The sequence below is a fragment of the Lepus europaeus genome, chromosome 3 (assembly GCF_033115175.1).
Source record: "Lepus europaeus isolate LE1 chromosome 3, mLepTim1.pri, whole genome shotgun sequence".
Classification (NCBI taxonomy): Eukaryota; Metazoa; Chordata; class Mammalia; order Lagomorpha; family Leporidae; genus Lepus; species Lepus europaeus.
In genome coordinates this window covers 10,658,237-10,683,377 of record NC_084829.1, presented here as the reverse complement: position 1 = coordinate 10,683,377, position 25,141 = coordinate 10,658,237, and the positions used below count along the sequence as shown (strand labels likewise).

At 43.8% G+C, this 25,141-nt stretch overlaps 1 protein-coding gene across 1 annotated transcript in view; it reads left to right on the top strand.

Annotated features, from left to right (window-relative positions):
- Positions 1-9,747: 9,747 nt before the first annotated feature.
- MAK (male germ cell associated kinase) overlaps positions 9,748-25,141 on the top strand; it is a 50,162-nt gene continuing 34,768 nt past the window's right edge. Inside the window, exons 1-5 of the mRNA XM_062187328.1 lie at positions 9,748-9,787; positions 12,425-12,749; positions 19,855-19,909; positions 20,908-21,029; positions 25,020-25,099. Of these exons, the coding sequence (XP_062043312.1) occupies positions 12,649-12,749; positions 19,855-19,909; positions 20,908-21,029; positions 25,020-25,099 (358 nt within the window). The 5' untranslated portion in view covers positions 9,748-9,787; positions 12,425-12,648. The remainder of the gene's footprint in view (positions 9,788-12,424; positions 12,750-19,854; positions 19,910-20,907; positions 21,030-25,019; positions 25,100-25,141) is intronic.

Here is a 25,141-nt window from a genome sequence, read left to right as displayed (position 1 = left end):
CGGCATAATGGGTTAAGCCACTACCTGTGCTAGTATCCCATTTCAGAGTGCTGGTTCAAATACTGTGTGCTCTGCTTCCATACAGACTCCCTGCTGATGTGCCTGGGAGGCAGTGGATGATGCCATCCACATGGGAGACTTGGATGGAGTTCCAGGTTCCTGGCTTCAGCCTGGCTCAGTCCTGGCCATTGTCGTCATTTAGGGACTGAACCAGCAGATGGAAGATCTCTTTCCCTGTCTCTCCCTTTCTCTCTGTTACTTTGCTTTCAAATAAATAAAATATAACTTTGAAAACAATCAGTATAATTCACTAGATAGTCAGTGAAAAAATTAACAGGATTAAATATTCAGGAACAAATTAACCTTAACCCTTGCACCACACTATACACACAAATTATTATATGATGCCTCATAAACCTAACATAAATCTAAACATTCATAAAGCTATGAACACTCAAGAAGAAAACATAAAACATCTTTATGATCTTGTGGTAAGCAAAAATTTCTTAGAAAGGACACAAACATCTAATTGAGAAATTAGACATCGTTAAAATGTAAAACTTTTGCTCATCCAAAGATAACATTAAGAAAATGAAGCTGCAGGACGCAAAGAGAAAATATTTGCAATCTATGAGTATGTATCTGACAAAGGACTTGTATGCAAAACATATGAAGAATTTGTTGTGATTAATGAGAAGGAAAACCCAATAAAAATTGTCAAAAAGTTTGAACAAAATGTATACATAATTAATGTGTACATGAACCAAGGCTCAAACGAATTAGTCATCAGGAGAATACATATTTAAACAAAGATTTTGTATCTACTAGAATGACTAATGCTTTTATTAGCACGAATGTTGCTATAATTTGAGTATGGTTTGGACGTGGTTTGTCCCAAGGCTTGTGTGTTGGAAATTTGGTCCTCAGTGTGATGGGGTTGAGGTTGTGAGATTCTTAAGAGGTAGAGCTTGATCAAGGTGCTGCTAACATGGGTGTCTACATTTCTAGATGGTCAATGGATTACACACTAAAGATCTGGCATTTCACTGCAAGTAAATTTTACCTCAAATTTTACAAAATCCAATTCTTTGGATTTTCCAGAATAGAATAGCACTCTCTATTTAAATATTCCTCTAGAAATGACATCACTTCAGAGAGAGGAGACTAGTCTAAAGGAAGCCTTTTAATTCTACTGAAAATGCTTTAGTGAGAAGCCATTATAGGTTGAAGGTGAATATCCACTCGAGTTACTCCAAGACTTTTTTTTTAAAAGAAAAATTATTAATTTGAAAGTCAGAGTTACAGAGAAAGGGGGAGAAACAGAGAGAGAGAGAGCACTTCCATCTGTTGGTTCACTCCCCAAATGGCTACAATGGCCAGGGATGGGCCAGGCTAAATCCAGGAGTCAGGAGCTTCATCTGGGTCTCCCACAGGGTGCAGGGGCCCAAGGACTTGGACCACCAGCTGTTGCTTTCCCAGGTACATTAGCAGGAGCTGGATCTGAAGCAGTGCAGCTAGGACTCGAACCAGAGCCTTGATGGGATGCTGGCACTGCAGGTAGAGGCTTAACCTTCTACACCAAAGCACCAATCCTGAGCCACCTCACTTTAGATTTATGGGAGGAGTATTAAATCAGGTCACAAATATGGGTTTCTCACTGTACAACATATCTTAGTATTGCAAAGAACAGAAATATGCTCAGGTTCTGCATATTTTCATGCTATACTGTTTTCCTAAGATTACTTAACAAGAATCTAATTATTTGAGGGGCTCCAAACTGTTCATGAAAAATTGTCATTAGAAGATAAAAATAGGGGACAGCGCTGTGGCATAGCGAGTAAAGCCGCCGCCTACAGAGCCGGTATCCCATATGGGCACCAGTTCAATCCCAGCTATTCCACTTCCTATCCAGCTCTCTGCTATGGCCTGGGAAAGCAGTAGAAGATGACCCGAGTCCTTGGGCCCCTGCACCAAAGTGGGAGACCCAGAAGAAGCTCCTGGCTCCTGGCTTTAGGTCAGCACAGCTCCAGCCATTGCGGCCAATTGGGGAGTGAACCAGCGGATGGAAACCTCTCTCTCTCTCTCTCTGCCTTTCCTTCTCTCTCTGTGTAACTCTGACTTTCAAATAAATAAATAAATGTTTTTGAAAAACAAATAAAAAAAGAAGATCAAAACAAAAATTATTAACTTGGGGTGGACATTTGGCCTAGTGATTAACACATTGGTGAAAACACCCACATTCCACATCAAAATAGCTGGGTTCAATACCTGACTCAGCTTCTGATTCTAACTTCCTGCCAGTGCAGACTGGGGAAGGTTTCATTGGAGGTTCGAGTAATTAAGCTCCTGTCACTCATGTGGGAGACATAGATTGGGTTCTCAGTTCTCTGTTGTGTTGTGGACATTTGGAGAGTGCACTAGTGAACAGGAGTTCCTTCTCTGTCTGTTTGAATTTGCCTCTCAAATAAAAACATTTATATGTATATGTATATGTGTATATACATACATACATATATATTTCTCAACATAAGTGTCATCAAGTTCAAGACACTTTTGTAAGCGATATTACACGCCAATTTGTCCAGCCCTAAAGAACTGAGGGCCCCGAGAATTTGACCACGTGAATGCAATCTTTTTTTATATGATTCAATGAAGAAAAACAGATGCTTTTGAAGATTTTTAAGGCAAGAAACAAAAAGAAGTCAGAAGGAGCCAAATCAGGACTCTAAGGTTAATGTCAAATGATTTCGCATCAAAACTCTTGGAAAAGTATCCTTGTGGGATGCGAGGAGTCAGCAGGAGCATCGTCATGGCCAAGAATGCCCTGGTGATGTTTCCTGGGCACTTTCTGCTGAACCTCTGGCTGACTTCAATCCTCATCAGCAGTTGTTATCACTCACTGGCCCGCTCCAGAAAGTCAACAAGTAAAATGCCTGGAACATTCAAAACCCTGCTGCCGTGACCTTGGCTCTGGAGCGGTCCACTTTTACTTCGAACCACTTCCACTTCTCGGTAGCCATTGCTTTGCTGCTGCTGTCTTCAGTGTCCTGTGGCAAAGGCACACTTCACCTCCTGATCCCACTCTTCAACAGGTGCCTCAGGGTTCTGGTCGCACTTAATGAAAACCTTGCTTCTGTCTGCAGCTGAGCTGGGTGCAACAGTTTAGTCGCCCATCTAACTGGAAGTTTGCTCCACTTTAATTTTTCAATCACAATTGTATAAGCTGAACCAAACGAGGTATCTATGATGTTAGCTATTTTTTTCTGCTCTTAGTCATCAGTCTTCTTCATTTAGGACCCAAAATAATTAATTTTTCCTTGAAAATTGATATGAATGATGTGTTGCTGTGGGCTTCATCTTTAACATCATCTCATCCACTCTTTAAACAATTTATTCATTTATGAACTGCTGATTTCTTCTGGGCATTTTTCCCATAAACTTTATGTAAGGCAGCAATGACTTCACCATTCTCCCGCCCAAGCTTTGTCATTAAGTCGATTTTGATTCTTGCTTCAATTTTAGTGGAATTCATGTTGCTCTGATGGGGACTGTTTTCAAACTAATGTTTTATCTTTCCGTGCTTCAAACTAGATCTTGTCCCACATGTTGGATAACAAGTTAGTACCAATATATTTTGTTGTAAAAAAAATTGTTGAAGTACATGCAAAAGTTTCTCTTTTTTTGAAAAGATTTATTTCATATATTTGAAAGACAGAGTTACAGACAGAGAGAGGTAGAGGTAGAGGTAGAGGTAGAGAGAGAGAGAGAGAGAGAGAGAATCTTCCGTCTGCTGTTTCACTCCCCAAATGACCACAATGGCCAGAGCTGAGCTGATCTGAAGCCAGGAGCCAGGAGTTCCTCTTGTCTCCCATGTGGGTGCAGGATCCAAGGACTTAGGACATCTCCCGTGCTATTCCAGGCACACTAGTGGGGAGATGGATCGGAAGAGGCGCAGTCAGGACTTGAACCAGCGCCCATATGGGATACTGGTGCTGCAAGCCAGGGCTTTCATCCACTGCACCACAGCACTTGCCCTGTGCGTGCATAGTTTTTTGGTAATAGGCATTTTCCATAAAATTTTTGAAGACATCTCATATTCCTTTTCCAATGCTAATTTCATTGAACTTAAAGCAGACAATTTGTATCTACAAAGTGAACATAAAAATCGAGGCAGTTGTCTATATAATTCAGGTTATTTCAAATCAATGCATCTGGATTTATGTTTGTTGAAGTGGGAAAAGAAGGGATGTTGAATATTCTAATCTCTCCATTTTTAATAACAATGACAAATTTCCAGAACTGTCATTTTTTTATAATTAACTATGAACCACTTTTTGCTTTATTGTATAAACATCTGTAGCTAAAAGAAATTGCTTCAATGAGACTAACCTCAGCAGCAAAAGTTTACAGTACCCAAATTCTAAACATCTCAGGGACGGTGTTGTGGTATAGCAGGTAAGGCCGTCACCTGCAGTGCCGGCATCCCATATGGGTGCTGGTTCAAGACCTGGCTGTTCCATTTCCCATCCAGCTCTCTGCTATGACCTGGGAAAGCAGTAGAAAATGGCCCAAGTCCTTGGGCCCCCGCACCCACATGGGAGACCCGGAAGAAGCTCCTGGCTCCTGGCTTCAGATCAGCACAACTACAGCCATTGTGGCCAACTGGGGAGTGAACCAGCGGATGGAAGACTTTCTCTCTCTCTCTCTCTCTCTCTCTCTCTCTGTATCTCTGCCTCTCCTTCTCCCTGTGTGTAACACTGACTTCCAAATAAATAAATGAATCTTCAAAAAAAAAAAAAACTCTAAACATCTCAACAGGCTCCAAGATGATTCACAAAAACAGCCAGACAATGTAAAGAAGTCATTAGAATGAGTATTTTGACATAGCAGAATCCACAATGCAGTAGACAATATGGTCACGGAATCATTACCTTTCAGAAGCTAATTTTATTTTTCCTAAAACTATTTATGCTGTGCATTCAGTTGTCACTCCCTGAGTCATGGGGTGGTTGAGTCCAGGTTCTTGTCTCCAGTGCAAGACGGAATTTAAAGACAAGACAGAGGCAAAGGTAAGCAGGGGAGCGATATTATTTGCATGCAAAGCGAAAGCACAACTTGAGGGAGTGGAGGGAGTGCCGGCCTGCTCAAGGGAGCTGACTCCACAAGGTGTGCGTTTATCCCTTTGATGATCTTGGAGGCACAGTGGATGGTGTCTGTGCCGGGGCTCACTTTCATATTCATCAGAGGCAGCGTTAGAGGTAGAGCTTGAGTGCTACCCATTTCCTTGCCCTTTGAGGGAAACATGGTGCATGGTGGGAGCCAGGATTCTTTTATTATGACCTTATAATTAGCTAAAGGTCATCATGGGGTTCAGCCTGCGCCACGCTGGTTGTCTCGCTGGTGCTGGCTCTACGGGGTGAAGGCAGAGAAGCTGAGGTTTTCTGCTGCACAGAGAGGGGGCTGTGGTCTGGGCTGGTGCAGGCAGGGCTGCAGCTCAGGTGAGGCTGCAGAGTGGAGGGCCGGTAACCTCAGCTCCTCCTTGCTAGCCACCTCCTCCCTACATCACATTGGGCTAACTTTTACTTATTTTTTTTAATTTGAGAGGCAGAGAGACAGAGAGACAGAGAGACACAGAGAGAGAGGTAGTTATATATAGAGAGAGAGACACAAATATTGCCATCTGCTGATTCGCTCCCCAAAATGCCTGCAACAGCAAGGGATGAGCCAAAACTGGGAGCTGGGAACTCAGTCCAGGTCTCCAGCATGGGTGGTAGAAACCCAACCACTTGAGCTGTAGGCTGGCGGGAAGCTGTAATCAGGGGCTAGAGCTGGGAATGGAATCTAGGTGCTCCGACGTAGGATGCAGATGTCGTAACCCGCAGCTTAATCATCAAGCCAAACAGCCACCCTAAGTCTAATTCTTAATTTATATAAGTGGTAAACTTAACAGAACAAATTATCTCCTATTAAGAAAACCCTAAATCTTAGCATTTAAATAAAAATTAGCTATCATAATAAATACCTCTAGAAGCTAATTACGAAGCTATTTTAAAAACTTTGCTTAGCAATCAAAGGCTTATGTAGTGTTTTTAAAATGTGAAGCTTATATTTATTTACTTTCTGTGCTGAAAGGAGTTATATGGAATTCCTGAGTTCTTTCTGTACACAATCCTAGATCTCCCATTGTGACCAAAATAAACAATTCTGCATTTTAAGAAATCATACAGACTGGGAGTAAAAATTGAACTCTCATTATCTACTTGTCGTTTTTATTTCCCTCCGATTTGCTCTGAATTTTGTTTCAGAGCCTTTGGACTTCTTTTCGGGCAGGAACTTGATGATGTATCATATTCCAGTGAAATCTTCTAAGTCAGTGAATAAACTGGTAAACAAAGCTGCTGGACCTAGGAAACGCTGATAAGGATCAGCTCCACAAAGTCATGATGACAGAAGCAACCACGCTAGAGGTGATATAATTTATTGCTTCCTCCTAAGCAGGACACCTACAAGACACATCCGTGACAGGAATGGACGGAGGTGACACAGAGGAGCAGCCGCTTATTGATGGACAACCCGGGGCTCAGGTTCCCAGCCTGCCCCGCGCCCCTCAACACTGTATGCTTTGTGCCTACCACTCCAACCCCATGCTTTGGGTTCCTGTCTTTCAATCTTCCAGACGTGGTGCCTCTCTGGATGAGGCAGGTGCTGTGATGCCACCTGGCCAAGATGCTGTCTTGTCTCATCAGACGGCACTGATGTTCTTGTTCTTGTAAGAAGCCACAAACCGTGAACCACGTGTGAAAATGGACACACCCGCACTACCTAGTCTGGCTTTAGTGAAAAACTTATGTAAAGGATTAGATGAAGTTCTTTTGGTTTAGAGTGAGCTATTTGGAAAGGTTCTGGATTCTTTTTTATTTTTAACATTTATTGGGGCTGGCACTGTGGCGTAGTGGGTAAAGCCACTGCCTACAGTGCCGGCGGATCAGTGCAGCTCCAGCCATTGTGGCCATCTGGGGAGTGAACCAGCAGATGGAAGACCTCTCTCTGTCTCTGTCTCTCTGTAACTCTGCCTTTCAAATAAAAAAAAAAAAACTAAAAAAAAAAAAAAAAGCTGCTCATAAATGAGGCAGAGTATTTCCAACGCATCCTATATCAGAGCGGCTGGGTCCCAGTGCCAACTCTGTTCTCAATTCCAGCTTCCTACTAATGCTTACCCTGAGAGCAGCAGGTGATGGCTCAAGTAAGTGGTTCCCTGCTACCCATGTAGGAGACCTTGACTGAGTTCCTAGCATATGATTTTGTCATGGTACATACCTAGTTCTTATGGGCATCTGGGGTGTGTGTATGTGTGTGTCTCTGTTTTTCAAATAAACATTATTTTTAAAAATGCTCACAAATGATTAGAAATCAATAAGAATTCAAGTGAGATTCAAATTCCCAATCAGGAAATTCATAAAGTATTAAAACACTGATTTTTCTTAATAAGACAGGCTATTGCAAATGGTTTTCAGAATTGCTGTATTATAGAACACTGTATATTGGGATGACTTTATAATATAGTGTAAATAATAATGCTCAGATTCTTTTTTTTTTTGCTCTCCCTAAATTATTTTTCTTACTGACATCTTCCAACTAGTAATTCTGACACACGCATTCAACTTGCACGAAGGTAATAATAATAGTTGCTACTCTACAGAATTGCAAAAGGGACAAGTATTCTCACCCAGGTAAGATGTTATAGGACTGTGTGGAAGTGCATTTGTAAAACTACGATCATGCAAAAGTTGTTTTAAGTTTAGCATTAAAATCTGATCATGAGGGATCAGCATCATGGTGTAGCAGTTTGTAAAGCTAGAACCGGTGCCCATATGGGATGCCAGCGCTTCAGGCCAGGGCTTTAACCCGCTGCGCCACAGCACCGGCCCCTGCAGTAGCCTCTTTCTTTTTCTTGGTTCTTCCAGTCTCACTGCTCACACTCAACCTACTCACTGCTGCTCCCCTGGTCTTTATAAAATACACACTCCTCTTGGGAAACGCCTCACTGGTTCCCCCACGGACACATAGGCCTAAGCTTCATCCCTGGGCATATGAGACCTCTGTTAGATAACTTGGGCTTTTTACTTTGCTGGCCTGCTTCACTCTTGACCGTGAAAGGGCCACACAAATGTCTGTCTTTACCTTGGCATTGCTCTCAGCGCCACACAGAGAGCCTGAGCTGTAACAGAATCACTCATTGGATCTGCCGCCGCCTCACCTTTCGTGCCTCTGATTCATGCATGCATCTCGCAGCCAGCCTAAACCTCCTGCAGAAACACAAGTGTGTCCCCCTCTTACCACTCTATTTTTTTCAACCTTGTATTCATCATTTATCTGAGAATTACCATCATCCAACCCTGACTGGAGCTGGGTAGGTTTTCTGAATGAAGAAATGAAACACAAACTTAGAAGTGCAGCCTGCGGGGTCATACATCCTGAGAAATTGACCAGTATAACAAACTGCAACACAAGAACAGTTTTCCCCAGGCAGTACAAGTAAGCAACAGTTTAAGGCAAACATATGCCTTTCTCTTGCCCCGCCCAGTCTAGAAACTGGATTTAATTAATCAAGACTTTGTAGAATGAATTGGAATAAAACCTAAACAAGGGGCCAATGTCGTATTGCAGTGGGTTAAGCCATGGCTTGCAACGCCAGCGTTCCAGAGAGCACTGGCTCAGCTTCTGGCTGCTCCACTCCCCATGCAGCTCCCTGCTAAGGTGCCTGGGAAGGCAGCGGAAGACGGTTCAAGCACTTGGGCCCTGCCACCCATGGTGGAGACCTGGATGGAGTTCCAGGCCCCTGGCTCTGGCCTCGCCCAGCCCGGGGTCACTGCAGCCATTTGGGGAGTGAACCAGTGGATGGAAAATCTCTCTGTCTCTCTGTCACTCTGCCTTTCAAATAAATCTTAAAATATATGCACACACACACACAAAACAAAGAAAAACAAACCACCTTCTGCTACAGCACAGGCTAAAAGGTAATCAAGACTCTCCCAAGTATGGAGCCCAAACGGCAGAGGGCACTCACAGCTCAACAGGTGGTCTGGGGGAACTCTGAAGACACAGCCCTGTGGAGGTGGGACCTTTGCATGGGGGCATGGCCTTGCGGGTGGTCACATGACCAAATGACATATACACGGTTCTAAAGAGAACTTGCTGAATAAGATGGAGAAAAGGATGCCTCTTAGAGAATCTGCACGTATGTTGTTTTCTAGGTTCTCAGCACTGTGGTCAAAGTATTATTGAAACAAGTTTTAACAGGAAATATGTATAGAATAAGAATCAATGCTGTATAGGCATTTTGCCAACACACTTTAGGGAAATTCTATGATGTTGAGCTTAATCTAAAAAATACTTTCATTGTAATATATGGGTAGGTTATTGTCCTTTTGACAGGCATCAAATTCCATGATAAAGTATAACTTGTACAAATTAGTGGTTAGAATGAATGATAAAATTAATCTGTAAAATTCCTTCAAGTTCTCACCTGGCCCAGTCTTACCTCTTTACATGATGTGCACAGTACATGCTCAGAAAACGAAGTTTGCAGATTCTAAAAAAAAAAAGAAAATAGGTGGTTCCGAAGCTTTGCCCCTACAAGGCGGGGCTTTTGCGCTGTGGGCGGGGCCTCGGTGGCCACGCCCTCTGGGCGGAGTGAAAGCCGGCCGCGCGGGAGCTGGCGCGCCCCCGCCGTTTCCTAGGAGACGAAACACACAGGCCGCGGGAGCTTCACAAGGGAGCCCACGAGGTGAGCCGCGGGCGCGGGCAGGTAGTCCCGAGCGGGCTGCGGGGCCGCCGCCGTCCTCCGACCCAGCCCCAGCCCGTCCTGCGAGGCCGGCCCGGCATGTCCCCTCGGCGCCCTGCCGGGAGCCTGCACCGGGACGCCGGTAGGGAAGGCGGGCGGGATGCCGGGGCTCTCCGGGGCCGGCTGTCCGGCGCTCGCAGTCCGGCCGGGAGGCGGGAGACGGGAGGGGGTCGGGGCTCCCCGAGGCCGGCTGTCCGGGGCCGGCTGTCCGGGGCCGGCTGTCCGCAGGGCCGGCCGGGAGGCGGGAGACGGGAGGCGGTCGGGGCTCTTGGAGGTCAGCTGTCCACGGGGCCAGCCGGGACGCGGGAGGCGGTCGGGGCTGTCCGGGATCGGCTGTCCGCGGGGCCGGCCGGGCAGCCGTCAGCCTGGGTCTCGGGGGCCCGCGGAGTGGCGGTCAGGACGGTCGGGAAGTTTGAGCGGAGGAAGAAGTCAGCGCTCGCTGGCGCGGCCCCAAGGTCCTGCAGGTGAAGGTGCTCCCAGCCGGTGCCCGGGGGTCGCCCGCCCGCCCGCCCGCGGACACCCGGGCCGACTCCCCCGGCCGGCGGTGGCCGACTCCAGCCCTGGCTGGTGGAGAAGGCTCGGGGCGCCTGTGCCTTCCCTGCGGATGAGGTTTGAATTTAGGGTGTGGGGAGCAAGGAAGCCAGTGGGTAGCAACCCCCGCTGCAAGGAAACACTCACGGGATTGCGTTTAGATAAGCTTTGGAAATAAGTAGGTATTTGTTCAGGGAACCAGCTTGATTTTAATCAGGAAAAATAACTCATAGCGCCGAAGTGGTGGTGGAGACAAGTTAGCCGGGACCATGTTGCATTTCTTTCTTGGGGTGCTTTTTCTTTGTTCTTTAGAATGGTTTGTGGTATTAGCACAGAGCACTTAGCTTTCTTTTAAAACAGAATTTTTGTCTTCCTGTTGCAGTAATAGCCCCTCTTCAGACGTCTATAAACATATCACTTGGCTGGTGCTAAATATATTTTTTTCTGTTTTGCTTTTTAAACAACTTAGTGCTTTTAGAAACACTAATTACTGTGTTGTCTTACAAACAGTAATACCGGCCTGGAAGTGGTAGACAAGCTGAGCATAGCCAATCCTCACACCTGTTCTGTGATTGGCAGAGGAGAGTTTTAACCTCCATTTGCCCTCTATGTTAATCTTTTTTAATCTGTCAAATCCCTTATTAGCTGGCCAAAGCTGTGGAGAGCCCAGGTTTACGATAATTGTACACCTAAATAAACAGAAGACAACTAGAATGGCAGATAAACTATATGGTATTTGGTGAAGGCCTATAATTGAGACTCTAGATAAATGTCTTTTTCTTTAAATCAGAACATAAACTTCATTTAATCCGTAGGAAACATACTAAATATTGTAGCCTGGTTGTAGAAAATTCTGAGTTCTGAACAATTACGTTAAATTGAGGATTATATTTCTATTGTACTTTGGTTTTGTTGTGTATATGTCATAATATAGTCCATACCTAAGAAACCATGTTAGTGTGAGTATGCATGGATTCCAAGATTTTTTTTCCCCCAAAATAAATGTATCTTTTGATTATTTTTTCCACAAACTTGTTTAAGTACCCTCATACATCCCTGTCTTGCAAAATTAGTTTTCCACAGGTCAACAAAGAAGAATACATGTAATTGGTAGGGAAACATTGTACACGTGTGGAGAACCACAGGCAGGCTATGTATTTTAACTTACCTGTACTGTTGTTTACAATTTTTATTGCTTTGAAAGGCAGACAGAGAGAGAGAAAGACAGACAGAGATCAATCTCGCATTCACTGGTTCACTCCCCAGATGCCTACAACATCTGTGGCTGGGCCAGGCCTAAGGCAGAAACCGAGAACTCAATCCAGTCTCCCACGTGGGTGGCAGGGACTCAAGTCATCACTTGCTGTCTCCCCAGGCGCACATTAACAGGAAGCTGGAATCAGGAGCAGAACCAGGACTCAAATCCAGGCACTCTGATGCGGGGTGTGGGTTTCCCAAAGCGCATCTTACCACCACACCAAACGCAGGCTCCCCTATATGGCTTTTTGACAAGTAATCAGTTTAGGACCTTACTGCGCTATGTTGAAAAACCTAGTTGTTTATATATTGTCAATGTGTAGATCCGTTAGAACCCTGCCTTTGTATCTGTGCCTCCACATCGTCCCTGTATTTCCAGGGGGGTGGAAGGGACAGCTTCTCACCGTGGAGTTTACTTTGTAATTAGTGTTCCTCAAAAGAGGACTTGCTGAGCCTCTTGTTTCAGCGTAATGTGCACATTTGTTTTCCTGGAAGGCGTGGTAGGGCTTAACCTGAGGAGGACCTCAGAGAACCATGAATCAGACCTCTGCAAAATCTACACCAGGCCCATAGTCTGTGCCACATCGCCCGTCAAGCAGAAAGCAGCTGGGAAGTCACCGTGCTGTTTCTTCTTCCCTGAGGATAAGTAGAGCCTGTCCTAAAGCCATCCTCAGTTGCAACAAAACAAAACTGTGTTTCCCATGTTTATTTGGAAGTTACTGCTCTGGGTTGGCCAGTAAATGTTTTGAAGAGACTCTCTAATGCAAATTGATTTTATTTTTATTTTTATAGGGTGTTCCTAAGAATGGAATCACTGTTTCCTTGCCAGATTCCTTATTACTGTGTCTCATGAACCTGCGTAATCTTGGGGAAGAGCCTTTGCTTAATGAATGACAAGCCTGTCACCAGTGGAGTGACAACAGTGAGCGAGCAAAGACAAAAGTGAAGAAGTTGCTTCCATTCATATTGGACAAGGAAGAGCTTTCAGTCAGTAACTGCTGCGGTGTCTGTCCACGATGAACCGATACACAACCATGAGACAGCTGGGAGATGGCACCTATGGGAGTGTGCTCATGGGCAAGAGTAACGAGTCTGGGGAGCTGGTGGCCATCAAAAGGTACCGTGTTTGACACTGCGGAGTTCACCTTTGAAATTCCCATCTCTGCTTCCCTGAAAGTGGACCCAAGCACACCTCAGAGAGGTCCAGTGTAGAGCCCACGCTCATTTGGCTAATGGGCGGTGACATCCTGGAGAAAGACATTACCAAAAAGGAATATTCTACTGGTGTCCACATATGTTATCTTAATGGCCTGGGCTGTCTTGATAACCCCAAAGAAACATGAGCGTTATAAAATATGTGGGCTGACACTAAAGGTCATCTTTGTAATGTTTGCAAATTTAAAACTGCAAACAGAGTAAGGCTTATTATTTCTTTAAAATAATAAGCATCAAATCAGTTCTTCATAATGTCAAATTGAGTTCTGAATGGCATATAGTATGAGGGTACTTCAAAAGGTTCATAGGAAATGAAAGTAAAAACATTAAAAAAAATTAAAGGATGTTTTAGTGCAAAAAAAAATCTTGAAATCCATGCATAGTTTTCCCATAATACACATTTTCCATGAACTTTTTGAAGAATTCTCTGCATGGATTTCAAACATTTTTTACACCTAAATAAACTTATTTATTAATCTCACTCTCTAGGAACTTTTTTGAAAATATGCTTATACTTTCCCAAGTTTACCAATTAAGTAGAATTAAGTATGATTAATTTAATTGTTCCTTTTAATCTCCCATATTGTTCCCTTTAATCTCCTGTATTTTTCTACACTTCATACCCCAAAGCTTAGTTGGTTTAAAATAGGATCAAACATTTATCAGCTCTCACAGTCCCTGTGGGTCAGGAATTTAGCAGTGGTGTTACTGGGTGGTGTGGGCTCACAGTCTCGTGAGGTGGCAGTCAGCTGCTGGCCACGATTGCAGCAGTCAGAAGGCTGGACCAGGGCTGGAGGGTGGCTCACTATGTTAGTCTGTTAGGGCCAGGCCACAGACTGCGTGACTTAAACAACAGAAAGATATTTCCTCACAGTTCTGAAGAAGGAGGTGTGAGATCCAGGGTTGACAGGGTTGGTTTCTTCTGAGGCCTCTCTCCTTGGTTTGTAGACGGCTAGTCTTCTGACATCTCCACCTGGTCTTCCCTCTGTGTGCGGATCTGTTCAGACGTCCTCTCTAAGGACACCAGTCATATCCTAAAGACATCGTTTAACCTTAATTATCTCTTCATCATTAACCTGCCCCCAGGTGCACTGACATGCCTAGGCACCTGAGGTGAGGACCTACACATTTGAATTTTGGGGGAGACTAAAATCAGCTGTAAAGGGGTGTTGTGATAAAATAGCACACGCTGGGTAGCTTGAATACCACATTTACTGTCTCACCAGCCTGGAGCCCACAAGTCTAAAACCAAGGAGTTGGCAGGGGTGGTTTCTTGTGAAGGCTGTGAGGGGAGCATCCATTCCAGGTCTCTTGCCCAGATTGTAGATACCATGTTCTCCCTGTGTTTACAGGATCTCCTCCCCGTGAGGATCTCTATCCAAATTTCCTCTCTTTATAAGGATGTTGGATTGACCCCACTTAACTTGATTACCTCTGCAGAGACTTACCTCCATGTAGAGTCCCACTCTGAAGTACTGGGCATTAGAACTTCAATATATGAACTCCTGAGGGACACAGTTCAACCCGCAACACTGACATGTGGCTGGCAAGTCTGTACTGGGGCTGTTGGTGAGAGGCGTCAGTTCCTCCTCACATGGAACTCTCTAGAGGGTTGCTGGAGCAGCCTCATGACATCATAGTTGGACAAGTCTTAAAAACTGATTACCATGTCATCCAGAGTATGACAACCTAAAATGCAATCTTGTTTTAAAAGATTTATTTTGCTTATTTGAAAGGCAGTTATGGAGAGAGAGGTCTTCCATTCGCTGGTTCACTCCCCAAATGGTGGCAATGGTTGTGTCTGGGCCAGGATGAAGCCAGGAGCCAGGAGCTTCTTCCTGGTCTCCCATGTGGGTTGCAGGGGCCCAAGGACTTGGGCCATCTTCTGCTGCTTTCCCAGGCACATTTGCAGGGAACCGGATAGGAGGTGGAACAGCCAGGACTCAAACCGGCTTCCATATAGGAAGCTAATGTCGCAGACACTGGCTTTACCCACTACATCACAGTGCTGGCCTCATAAAATACAATTTTTAAAATTATTTATTTATTTTTTGAAAGGATGCAGAAGAGAGAGAGTGAGAGAGAGCAAGAGATATTGATTGATCTTCCATTCACTGGTTCACTCCCCAAATAGCTGTAGTAGCCAGGGTTGGGCCAAGCCAAAGCTAGGAGCCAAAAATTCCATTTGGATCTCTCATGTGGGTTTCAGGAATCCAAGTACTTGGGCCATTACCCCAGGTGCATTAGAAGCCGGATTAAAGCAGAGCATCTGGGATTCAGATTGGCACACTGATATGGGATATCATACTGATACTGCTGGCATCTCAGGTGGTGGCATAACCAATCACCTGCCCCCATTAAATGCAATTGAATATTTGCATGCAGAGCACAAACTGAGGTCCTGGCTGACAACTTGGAATTAGTGTACAGTATTGAATCAAAGTACATGGAGGGAGAAAAGAACAGGTCCTCAGAAAGAGCATGAAGCCCCGGCATGTAAGGGATGAGCCTCGCCAGAGTCTTCCAAAGTACTAAGAAGGAGCCACCGGAGAAGTGTGGGAAGCCAATGGAGTGCAGAAGATATCTGAACCCAAGGGGGAGATGGGAAAGAGCGGTGCTCAGCTGGTAGGCGATGAACAACCAATGACTGACAAGCATCTAGATTAGTTAGCGATGCATCTTTCTGAAAGTAACAAATACGTGAATTAATCCCAAAATACAGGACTGATGGCTTAAATAAGTAGGAGATTGTTTTTCTGACATATTAAGAAATCTGGAGTTTGATGGTTCCAGAGCCAGTATACCCAAGGAATCCTGATCTTTCTTTATTTTTATACTAAGAAATTAGCATTTATTTTTGATACCGAATAAGTCCCCTGATGGCTTCGCTTCCAGGTATTACATCAGGTTTAAGGTGGGAAGAAGAGAAAATATTGCCAGCAAACTCTCCTTCCATCTTTTATCTGAAAGTAATCTTTCTGAGGAACTCCCAAAAACTTGCCCTTGTATCATGTTACCTAGATCTGGGCCCCGTGGTCTCCCTTGCTTCCAGAGGAGGCTGAGAAAGTACAGTTGGGTTCAAACCAACTGTGAATTGGAAATATTGGGAGGCGGAGCTGCATCTGTACTGAGCATGTTTAGGTTCTCTGTTTCTTCTCATTCCACAGACAGAACATTTGTGTTGTATTAGGTATTACAAGTAATGTAGAGGTGATTTAAAGTACATGGGAGGATTGTGTAGGCTATGCGTAAATAAAGAACTTGAGCATCCTTGGATTTTAGGTACAGGAAGTTCCTGGAACCAATCCATGAGGTTGCGGAGGGAACTCAGTCTATTCACTCTTCTAGCACCTGTACTAGGAGGTAGAGGAAAGGGCTGGAAGTGGCCTCTCGTATCCATGGCCTTCCTTGGACTTGGAGGCCGTGCCAGGCAGCTGCGGTGGTGTCCATGGACTAGTAGAAGAGATGAGCCAGATAGCAGTAAGGCAAGCAGCAGTAAGAAGTAGTAGTGGAGGGGCCGGTGCTGTGGCACAGCCTCCGCCTGCAGTGCCCGGCATCCCATATGAGTGCAGGTTCAAGTCTCAGCTGCTCCACTTCCGATCCAGCTCTCTGCTAATGCACCTGGGAAAACAGTGGAAGATGGCCCAAGTGCTTAGAACCTGCCTCCATGTGGGAGACCTGGAAGAAGTTCCCAGCTCCTTGTCCTGGCCCAGCCCCGGCCGTGCAGCCATTTGGGAGAGTGAACCAGTCAATGGAAGATCTCTGTCTCTCCTTCTCTCTCTTTAACTCTGCCTTTCAAATAAATAAAATAAATCTTTATTAAAAAAAAAAAGTAGTAGTGGAGCTTTGAACAGTTCTGAAGAATGTGTTACTGAGTTACTACGAAAAATCACACAGGGATCACCAGTGTCAGTAAGCGCCCACCTGAGGGTACATGGGAGGAATATGAAAGTGGAGCTATCAGGAGCACCTGCATGAATTCTCAAGCACGGGAGGGCCAGCGTGGTGGAAGCCGGGAAGGGGGGACTCTGAGAATATGTGTGTGACCTTGAGAAAATAGTAGAGAGGCTGATCGTGGGACCCAAGCCAGATGAGGAAGCAGGAATGCAGTTGTAGGAAGAGCGACGCTGAACAGAAGGGCAGGTGAGCAGACTCCAGGGTAGTGATGGGGCATGGTCAGTGTGCAGCACTGCAGGTGGAGGACCATGCCCCATGACAACACGGCGTTCCTGAGTAACTGCAGGAGGACAGGGGTGAGCACCTCTTGCAGTTCAAGAGCTGGCAGAATTATCAGTATGAATGTTCACGATAGCCCTCAGGTTCTGGACAAGATAGAAAAGCAGGATCGTTATGTACGCGACTCGTACAAGAAGGCTTTGCCATTTCATTCAAGCTGATGGGAAGGAATAAACTTTACCTGAATATTACCTTATTTTCCATTCTCAATTTATTCCTGTCCTCCAAACTTACATCCCAATCTATCCAATCAGGAGCATCATTTTATCGTTGGCGGTATAAAATTTTCAGCATTCCCAATTTAGGCCATAAATGTTACAGGTATAGCACTTTGGATAACAGTTTAAAGTCATCTATACTTCCCCCCAAAATTAAGAATAAAATCCATGTTAAAAACATTTTGTAATAGCAGATGAAGAAAATCCACCTCTCCCTAATCTTTGAAGTGAACAGGAAACATTTCCCCTTGAAGGAAAATTGATTACACGGAAAAAGGTATTTTCCATTCCAAGAACCCTTTAAACAGAAGAATGGGGAGTTGAGTGTTGGTGGGGGAGGCTGTTAGGAATTAGACAAGCTCAGTGAAGAATGTCTGGGGAGAGACACGGAGAAGGGGCTGAGCACTAGCCCGGCAGCGATGGCCTGGAGAAACAAGGTGCGACAGGGCAGTCACCAGAGGATGGGCAGGCAGTGTAATGAGAATACGAACACGGGGGAGAAAGCCTGGACATTCATGTGCTGCATAATGACACTTGGTTGAGTGACAGGCACCTGTGCAAAAGTACAGTCATATAGCCCAGGTATGTGGTAGGCTACCCCATGTCGGTTTGTGTAATGCATGTATGTAACGCATGTATGTGTTGTAGAACAGATAATATGCCTCGCCTGAGGGAAGTCTTGCTGCGAAATGGTACTTGTGGGAAGGAAAGTAAAGTAGCAATGTTAGTCAACATGGATGAACAGAAGACAGATTTTTTTTTTCTTTTTTTCTTTTTTTTTTTTTTTTTTTTTTGACAGGCAGAGTTAGAGACAGAGAGAGAGACAGAGAGAAAGCTCTTCCTTCCGATGGTTCACCCCCCAAATGGCCACTACGGCTGGCGCACTGCGCTGATCGGAAGCCAGGAGCCAGGTGCTCCCTCCTGGTCTCCCATGCGGGTGCAGGGCCCAAGCACTTGGGCCATCCTCCACTGCCTTCTCAGGCCACAGCAGAGAGCTGGACTGGAAGAGGGGCAACCGGGACAGAATCCAGTGCCACTACTGCTGCCTCTTCCAGGCCAGCTCTCTGCTGTGGCCAGGGAGTGCAGTGGAGGATGGCCCAAGTGCTTGGGCCCTGCACCCCATGGGAGACCAGGAGAAGCACCTGGCTCCTGGCTTCAGATCAGCGCGGTGCACCAGCAGCAGCGCGCCTACCGCGGCAGCCATTGGAGGGTGAACCAACGGCAAAAAGGAAGACCTTTCTCTCTGTCTCTCTCTCACTGTCCACTCTGCCTGTCAAAAAAAAAAAAAAAAGAAAGAAAAGAAAAGTACCTTTTGGTAAGCCAGTGAACCCTAGTTTCGTCAAGCTTCTTCATAAATCCTTTGCACCCGAATGACGTAAATGAAACTCTGATTCTCTTAGGAGATTTTGAAACTACAGCAGCCATGCCCTTCATGTCTTATTATAGTCAATCACAGAGAATCCGTAAAAATAAGAACATTTGTTGAATGAACAAAGGTTTTCTTGCATGGTGGTTTCTCCTTTATGGCTAAGGAATTGGAGGCACAGATAAGTCATTAGGCACCTCGTCTGAAGTCCGAATCCGCAGGGGCTGAGCCAGGACTTGGATCCAGACCTGCAGTGCCCTGCCCACACGCTTCTGGACCACAGCGTGGTGCTGCCAGGTCTTTACTCATTTCCTGGTCTGGGTTCTGTGTCCTCAGAGAGGCTCTTGATTGTAACAGTTATTCTGACAAGGGTGATCTGAGCTTCCTAACATCTCGAACATGTCATAGGAGCTTATAATACTAAATTAAAGCAGTAGGACGTATATATATATTTTTTTTCACAACCTAGCCTTGTAATTCCCATACTTGAAGAAATAGTCTTTAGAACAGGAATCCCCTTCCTTGCCTCCTATTTTGTATGGTGGCTAAAAGCCCATTCACACAAGAACATAAGCACTGCCTATGGTATACACAGTGGAACTACTTCAGTGCCCTAAATACACTTTGGGTATGATTAGCTCTAATGGTAACCAAGGGTGGGATGGAAAAGCAGCAGTAAAGGACAAAACGCAAGAAAGCTCTTTCTAAAGTCTGGTTACTTGCGAACTGCGAATTGTTGCTGACTTAGATCTCTTAACTTTGTGGACTTGTGTCATTTGAGGTAGATCGGATTTGTTGATCAAATCACTACATTTTCTACTTTTTTCTTCCCTTGCCTCCCTCTGCTTGGTGAAGGCTTATGCTATGTTGTATCTGAAATTCTGCCATAATGGAAAGGTGAAGTATCCACCCATCTCCCTTTCTGAGTGAGTTACTGACACTTCCTTAAGCAGTTCCAGAAAGAGGAAACGTGGAAGTCCTTTCACAGAGCAGACACTGGGACGGGGAGAACTCACCCAGGGGAGATGAGTGGCACTTCTTTCACATCTCTGGTAAGGCAGAGTTAGGAGGTGATGGAGGCAGAAGCCTTCGCCACGCAGCCTCGGGGTACATCGGGAGGGGTGGTTTGCCCATGGTCAATCAGCGGCTCTGTCCTTGTACACTAAACTTTTCCTTGTTTATTTCAGGATGAAGAGAAAGTTCTATTCTTGGGATGAATGTATGAACTTGAGAGAAGTTAAGGTAAAGCCCTAAAAATAGAAAGTACTGAAGAAAGACCTTAATTCTGCTTCATACCTGAGGGTGATAACTAAGGAAATTATTCTATTCTCCAGAGATTCATTCTAAAGATAATTTTGTTTAGGTTTTTCCTTTATCTTTCTGAAGTATTTTTTCATTTCTTTTGGTTCTGATGTCAGTGAAAAACAGAAAATAATTATACCCTCATATTGAGAAGTTCATCCTCACTACTTCTTCTTCTTTTTTTTTTTAAGATTTATTTATTTGAAAGAGTTACACAGAGATGAGAGGCAGAGAGAAAGAGAACGGTTTTCCACCCATTTGTTTATTCCCAGATGGCCGCAACAGCCAGAGCTATGCTGATCCAAAGCCAGGAGCCAGGAGCTTCTCCTGGGTCTTCCATGCGGGTGCAGGGGCCCAAGGCCTTGAACCATCTTCTACTGCTTCCTCAGGCCATAGCAGAGAGCTAGATCAGAAGTGGAGCGGCTGGATCTTGAACCAGCGCCCATATGGGATGCCGGCACTGCAGGCAGTGGCTTTACCCTCTACGCCACAGTGCTGGCCCCACCCTCACTTCTAAAAGAGCATCTTAATTCATATTATCAAAGGAAAAAACTTTTTAAAGTTACTATTTCCTTATATTTTATATTATTATGACTTGGACAAATTTTTGGAGACTTTTGCATGGGATTGCACATAATTAAGTCAAAGAAAAGTTAGCCCTGTTTAACAGACTGAAAAAAAAAGTAACAGATTGAAGTATGTAGTAAATATTTCTGACTTGTTTTATTTTGGCACCTAACATTCATTGCTTAAAGGAATTACTACTTGCCTTAAATAGATGTTTTATAAAATTACGTAGATGTTTAGATATAATTCATTAATGAATCTAGAAGAAATTGAATATTACTTAAGGTGATTGTTACTTAGCATTAATCAAATTTTGTCAGCTTCTGTAATTTTTCTTATAGAAATTTTAATGCTTATATGCTGTTTTGCAGTCTCTGAAGAAACTTAATCATGCCAATGTGATTAAACTTAAAGAAGTTATCAGAGAAAATGACCATCTTTATTTTATATTTGAATATATGAAAGAAAATCTCTATCAGTTAATGAGAGACAGGTATGTTTTTATCCTGTAAAACTGTAATTTTTTCCCTATAATTTATGCTTTGAGTCCTTTGGATCCTTGCGGTATGTCAGACCTTACAGTAAACAAGCCAATCACCATAAGAAGTAGACTCACATTAGTTAGCACCGTTATCTGTATCAAAGGTAGCAGGCAACATTGGAGAAGAGCCACTTATAACAGAGCCATGATTTTTCTCTTGTAATTCCTTAAAAATAAAGGTAAATATTTCATATAAACATGCGTACTATCTATCTAATTTGCTTTTTCAAATAAAAACCTATCTAGAGTTTAGTCCTCAGTAAGAAAGCTGGCCTTGGGCACAGTTGAGAAAATGATCTTCCTTGCTCTCCCAAGCATCCTGTGAAAGGTAAAGGAAACAGCGGAGACGAATGAAGCACCCTTCCCGAAAGGACCTAACACAGGCCTCCAGCAGAATTTGTGAGTGAGTGCCAGAACCTCATGTGTTGCCAATCCCAAGGAAATGCTCATTGGAATATTAACCTATGGACAGACGCCCTGAAGGAGAGCTTGGGTCTCCCGGGGGCTTGTGAGGTGATGCTCTGCTGGCGGGGCTCTGGGCACACCTGGGAGCTAAGTCCGTTTGCCTGCCCTGGAAGCCGGAGTTGTTCAGCAAAAGGCCCTAAAATACTCAGAAATAAAGTAACTTCCCACTGTAATGGTACTGCCTACTCTGTTTCTCACACACGTAGCTATACTCATTATCAAAGGATAGCAATTCAATTTGTCTTTAATCTTTTTTCCAAAAATATCTGCTGAATGTTTGTTGTAGTCTAAGCTGACACATTATAACATTAATGTCAGTTAAAATAACAGTAGGCTTCAAACCTCAAGGTAGTTTTTATTTTTCTAAAGTTTTTTCTAGCCTTTATATATAGACATGCATGCTTTTTAAAAACATAGTTATCATTTTAGTGGTGATGAAATTTTTAATTTGATTTATTCACTTAGAAATACTTATATGATGATATATAGTCTTTATAGTTACCACAAATATTATATTCTGTTCAGTGACTATACTAACCTTCATTTACCTCTTTGAACTACTTAAAATGAATAACTATCAATGGGAGACAATATTGGTAATTACAGTGTAAAAATACTGATGAAAAGTTACACAGCCATGAAAGGTGAAAATTAAAAGGATTAGGAAAATGCTTAAAAGTGAAGAAAACAAATTGTACTTATGTAGTCTTGATTCCTAATATAAAATGCAGGATGGGCATTGTGGTGCAATGGGTTAAACCATTGCGTGGGACACCTGCATCCCATACTGGAGTGCTATTTTGAGTCTTGGCTACTCCATGCCTCTGGTTCAGCTCCCTGCTAATGCACCTAGCAGACAGCTGATGATGGCCCAAGTACGTGGATCCCTCCTACCCAAGTGGGAGACCTGGATGGAGTTCTCGGGATCCTGGCTATAGCAGGCATTTGGAGATGAACTGGTGATGGAAGATCTCTCCCGTTCACTCACTGTGTCTTTGTTGCTCTGCCTTTCAAATAAATAAATATTTGAAATAAGTTTGCTTTTTAAATAAAAGTAATGCAGATTAGGACTGGGTTAGAATACTGAAAAATCGAAACAATTTCTTAATCAAGTAACAGGTTTATGGATAATCTTAAATTTCCAGCATCTAATAATAATTTTGCACGCTAAAATACATGAAATTGGGGCCGGCACTCTGGCGTAGTGGTAAAGGTGCCGCCTGCAGTGCCCGTATCTCATATGTGCACCCGTTTGAGTCCTGGCTGCTCCACTTCCAATCCAGCTCACTGCTCTGGCCTGGGAAAGCAGTGGAAGATGGCCCAAGTCCTTAGGCCCCTGCACCCATGTGGGAGACCTAGAAGAAGCTCCTGGCTCCTGGCTTCAGATAGGTGCAGCTCTGGCCATTGCAGCCATCTGGGAAGTGAACCAGTGGATGGAAGACCTCTCTCTCTCTCTGCCTCTGCCTCTCTGTAACTCTACCTCTCAAATAAATAAATAAATCTTTAAATAAAAAATAAAATACATGAAATTATAAAATGTGTATGATATATTGAGATATACTTGTTGAGATATTTAAATACATGAACTATACTTTCACCTGATTTTAAATACATACATAAGTCTGACATGGAAGTAGTTAATGAAATAGATAAATGCTACAAAGAACTGATTTTTTTAAATAAGATTTTTACTTAATTTTAATCTTATTTGAAAGGCAGAGAGAGAGCTCTCCCATCCACTGGTTCATTCTCCAGGTGTGCGTCACTGTAGGGGCTGGACCGGCCTTAGGTAGGACTTAGAGCTCAGTCCAGGTTTCCCTGCTGGGTGGCAGGGACCTAAGTCCTGAGCCATGACCAGTGCTCTGCAGGGCGTGCACCAGCAGGAAGTGGAAGTGGGGCCGGGGACTTGAACGCAAGCCCTCTGTCCGGTATGGGAGGCAGGCCTTCCACGCGGCTTCTTGATCATTGTGCCAAGCACCTACCCCAGAACCAAGTTTTGAATTTCATTATTCATTCCTGGATTTCTAAATTAAATGAAAATAAAAGTGACATTGCCTAGAATCTTACTTGATGTCAAAGATGTAAGTTTGACCATGAACAATTCCACGTGATGCAGGCAGCTTTAAGTTGGGCTGTATTTGTACATTTTGAGTAATTTCTTAGAACATTGTTTTGAGGATAAAACTTAATCCGAAAGCCCTTTATTCAAGTCAGCTCCTTTTCCGTTTCAGTTGAAGATGAATATACACAAGCCTTTGCACTCACACTGCACTTGTTCCTTCAGCACATAGCATTCTTACATAAACTGTTGGCAAGAATAAAAGTAGTGTGCTTAAAATGTATAGTTTATGAAAGTGAGTTTTTAAAATATGTCCATAAAAGATAATACTGTTTTCCAACTGAATATAAGACGAGTGTTATCTTCATCGGTTGTGTGTTTCTAGCCCATCTGGTGGCCTAAGGATTTAAATGGTGGGACAATTGAGAACATGATTTAGACATATAACACACTTAGCACTGTAATGTGAAATATCAGCCATCTGCCACATGGGGAAAGCATTTTTTAATTGCCCCTCTAAGTTAATCCAGTCAGTCAAGTTGGAATTAAAATGCTGGAAAATGTTTAAATTATGATGAAGTTTAAAAGCTTTAAACGATGATGTCTAAAACAGTAACAGAGCCCCAGGGTCAGGTACCTGGTGGCATGGCAGGGCTCAGTGTGTTTTCAGCCTTAATCAGCCCTGATTAGGGTCTGCTGTAGGCTGAATACGTGTACCCTGTAAAGCCACACTGCCCAGCACATAGACACCAGTCGCGTGTGGCTACTGAGCCCTCGAGATGGCTGCACTGAGCTGCTGTATATGTAAAATAAATTACATGCCGGATTCTGAACACTTGCTACCCCCCCAAAAAAAAGAAATTTATTGACAATTTTAATTGATTGAATGTTTTAAATAATATTTGGTGTATACCAGGCTAAATAAAATAGACTGTTAAAAATCAATTTTCACCTGTTTCTTCTGCTTTTTAAATGTGGCTCCTAGACGGAGTTTAAGGAGGACAGTGGCTCTCATTTGGGGCTCTTCCACCTTTACTGGAAAGCACCAGTATGAGTACAGCAGTGCGGTGTGCACACTGCAGAAGCTCACAGCACAGGCTTGCACCCTGGCTTCTCTGACCAAGTTCTTTCCAATTTACTTTGCTCCTCATAGGACAGCTTGGAATGTAGCTGTGGAATTTTTTTGTGCAATGGCGTTGGATTTGAGTTTTTATCAACATAAAACAAAAAAAGTCTAATTTTTTCATTTTAATTTATGGCTTTTAGCACTTTAAATCATACCACTCTCCACCATCACCAGGCCAGCAGAGGCCCCCAGAGGCCCCCAGGCCGGAGGACTGTCTGCCTTCTTTGTGTTGGTTGCTTGGCTGGTTGGTTAACAGATTGAGGTGACTGTTTATTCATTCATTTCTTTACAGAAACAAATTGTTCCCTGAGTCAGTCATCAGGAATATTATGTATCAGATATTACAAGGGCTGGCATTTATCCATAAACATGGTAGGTTTCTTTTAAGTCTCATTTCCCTGCCTGTCTTTAGAG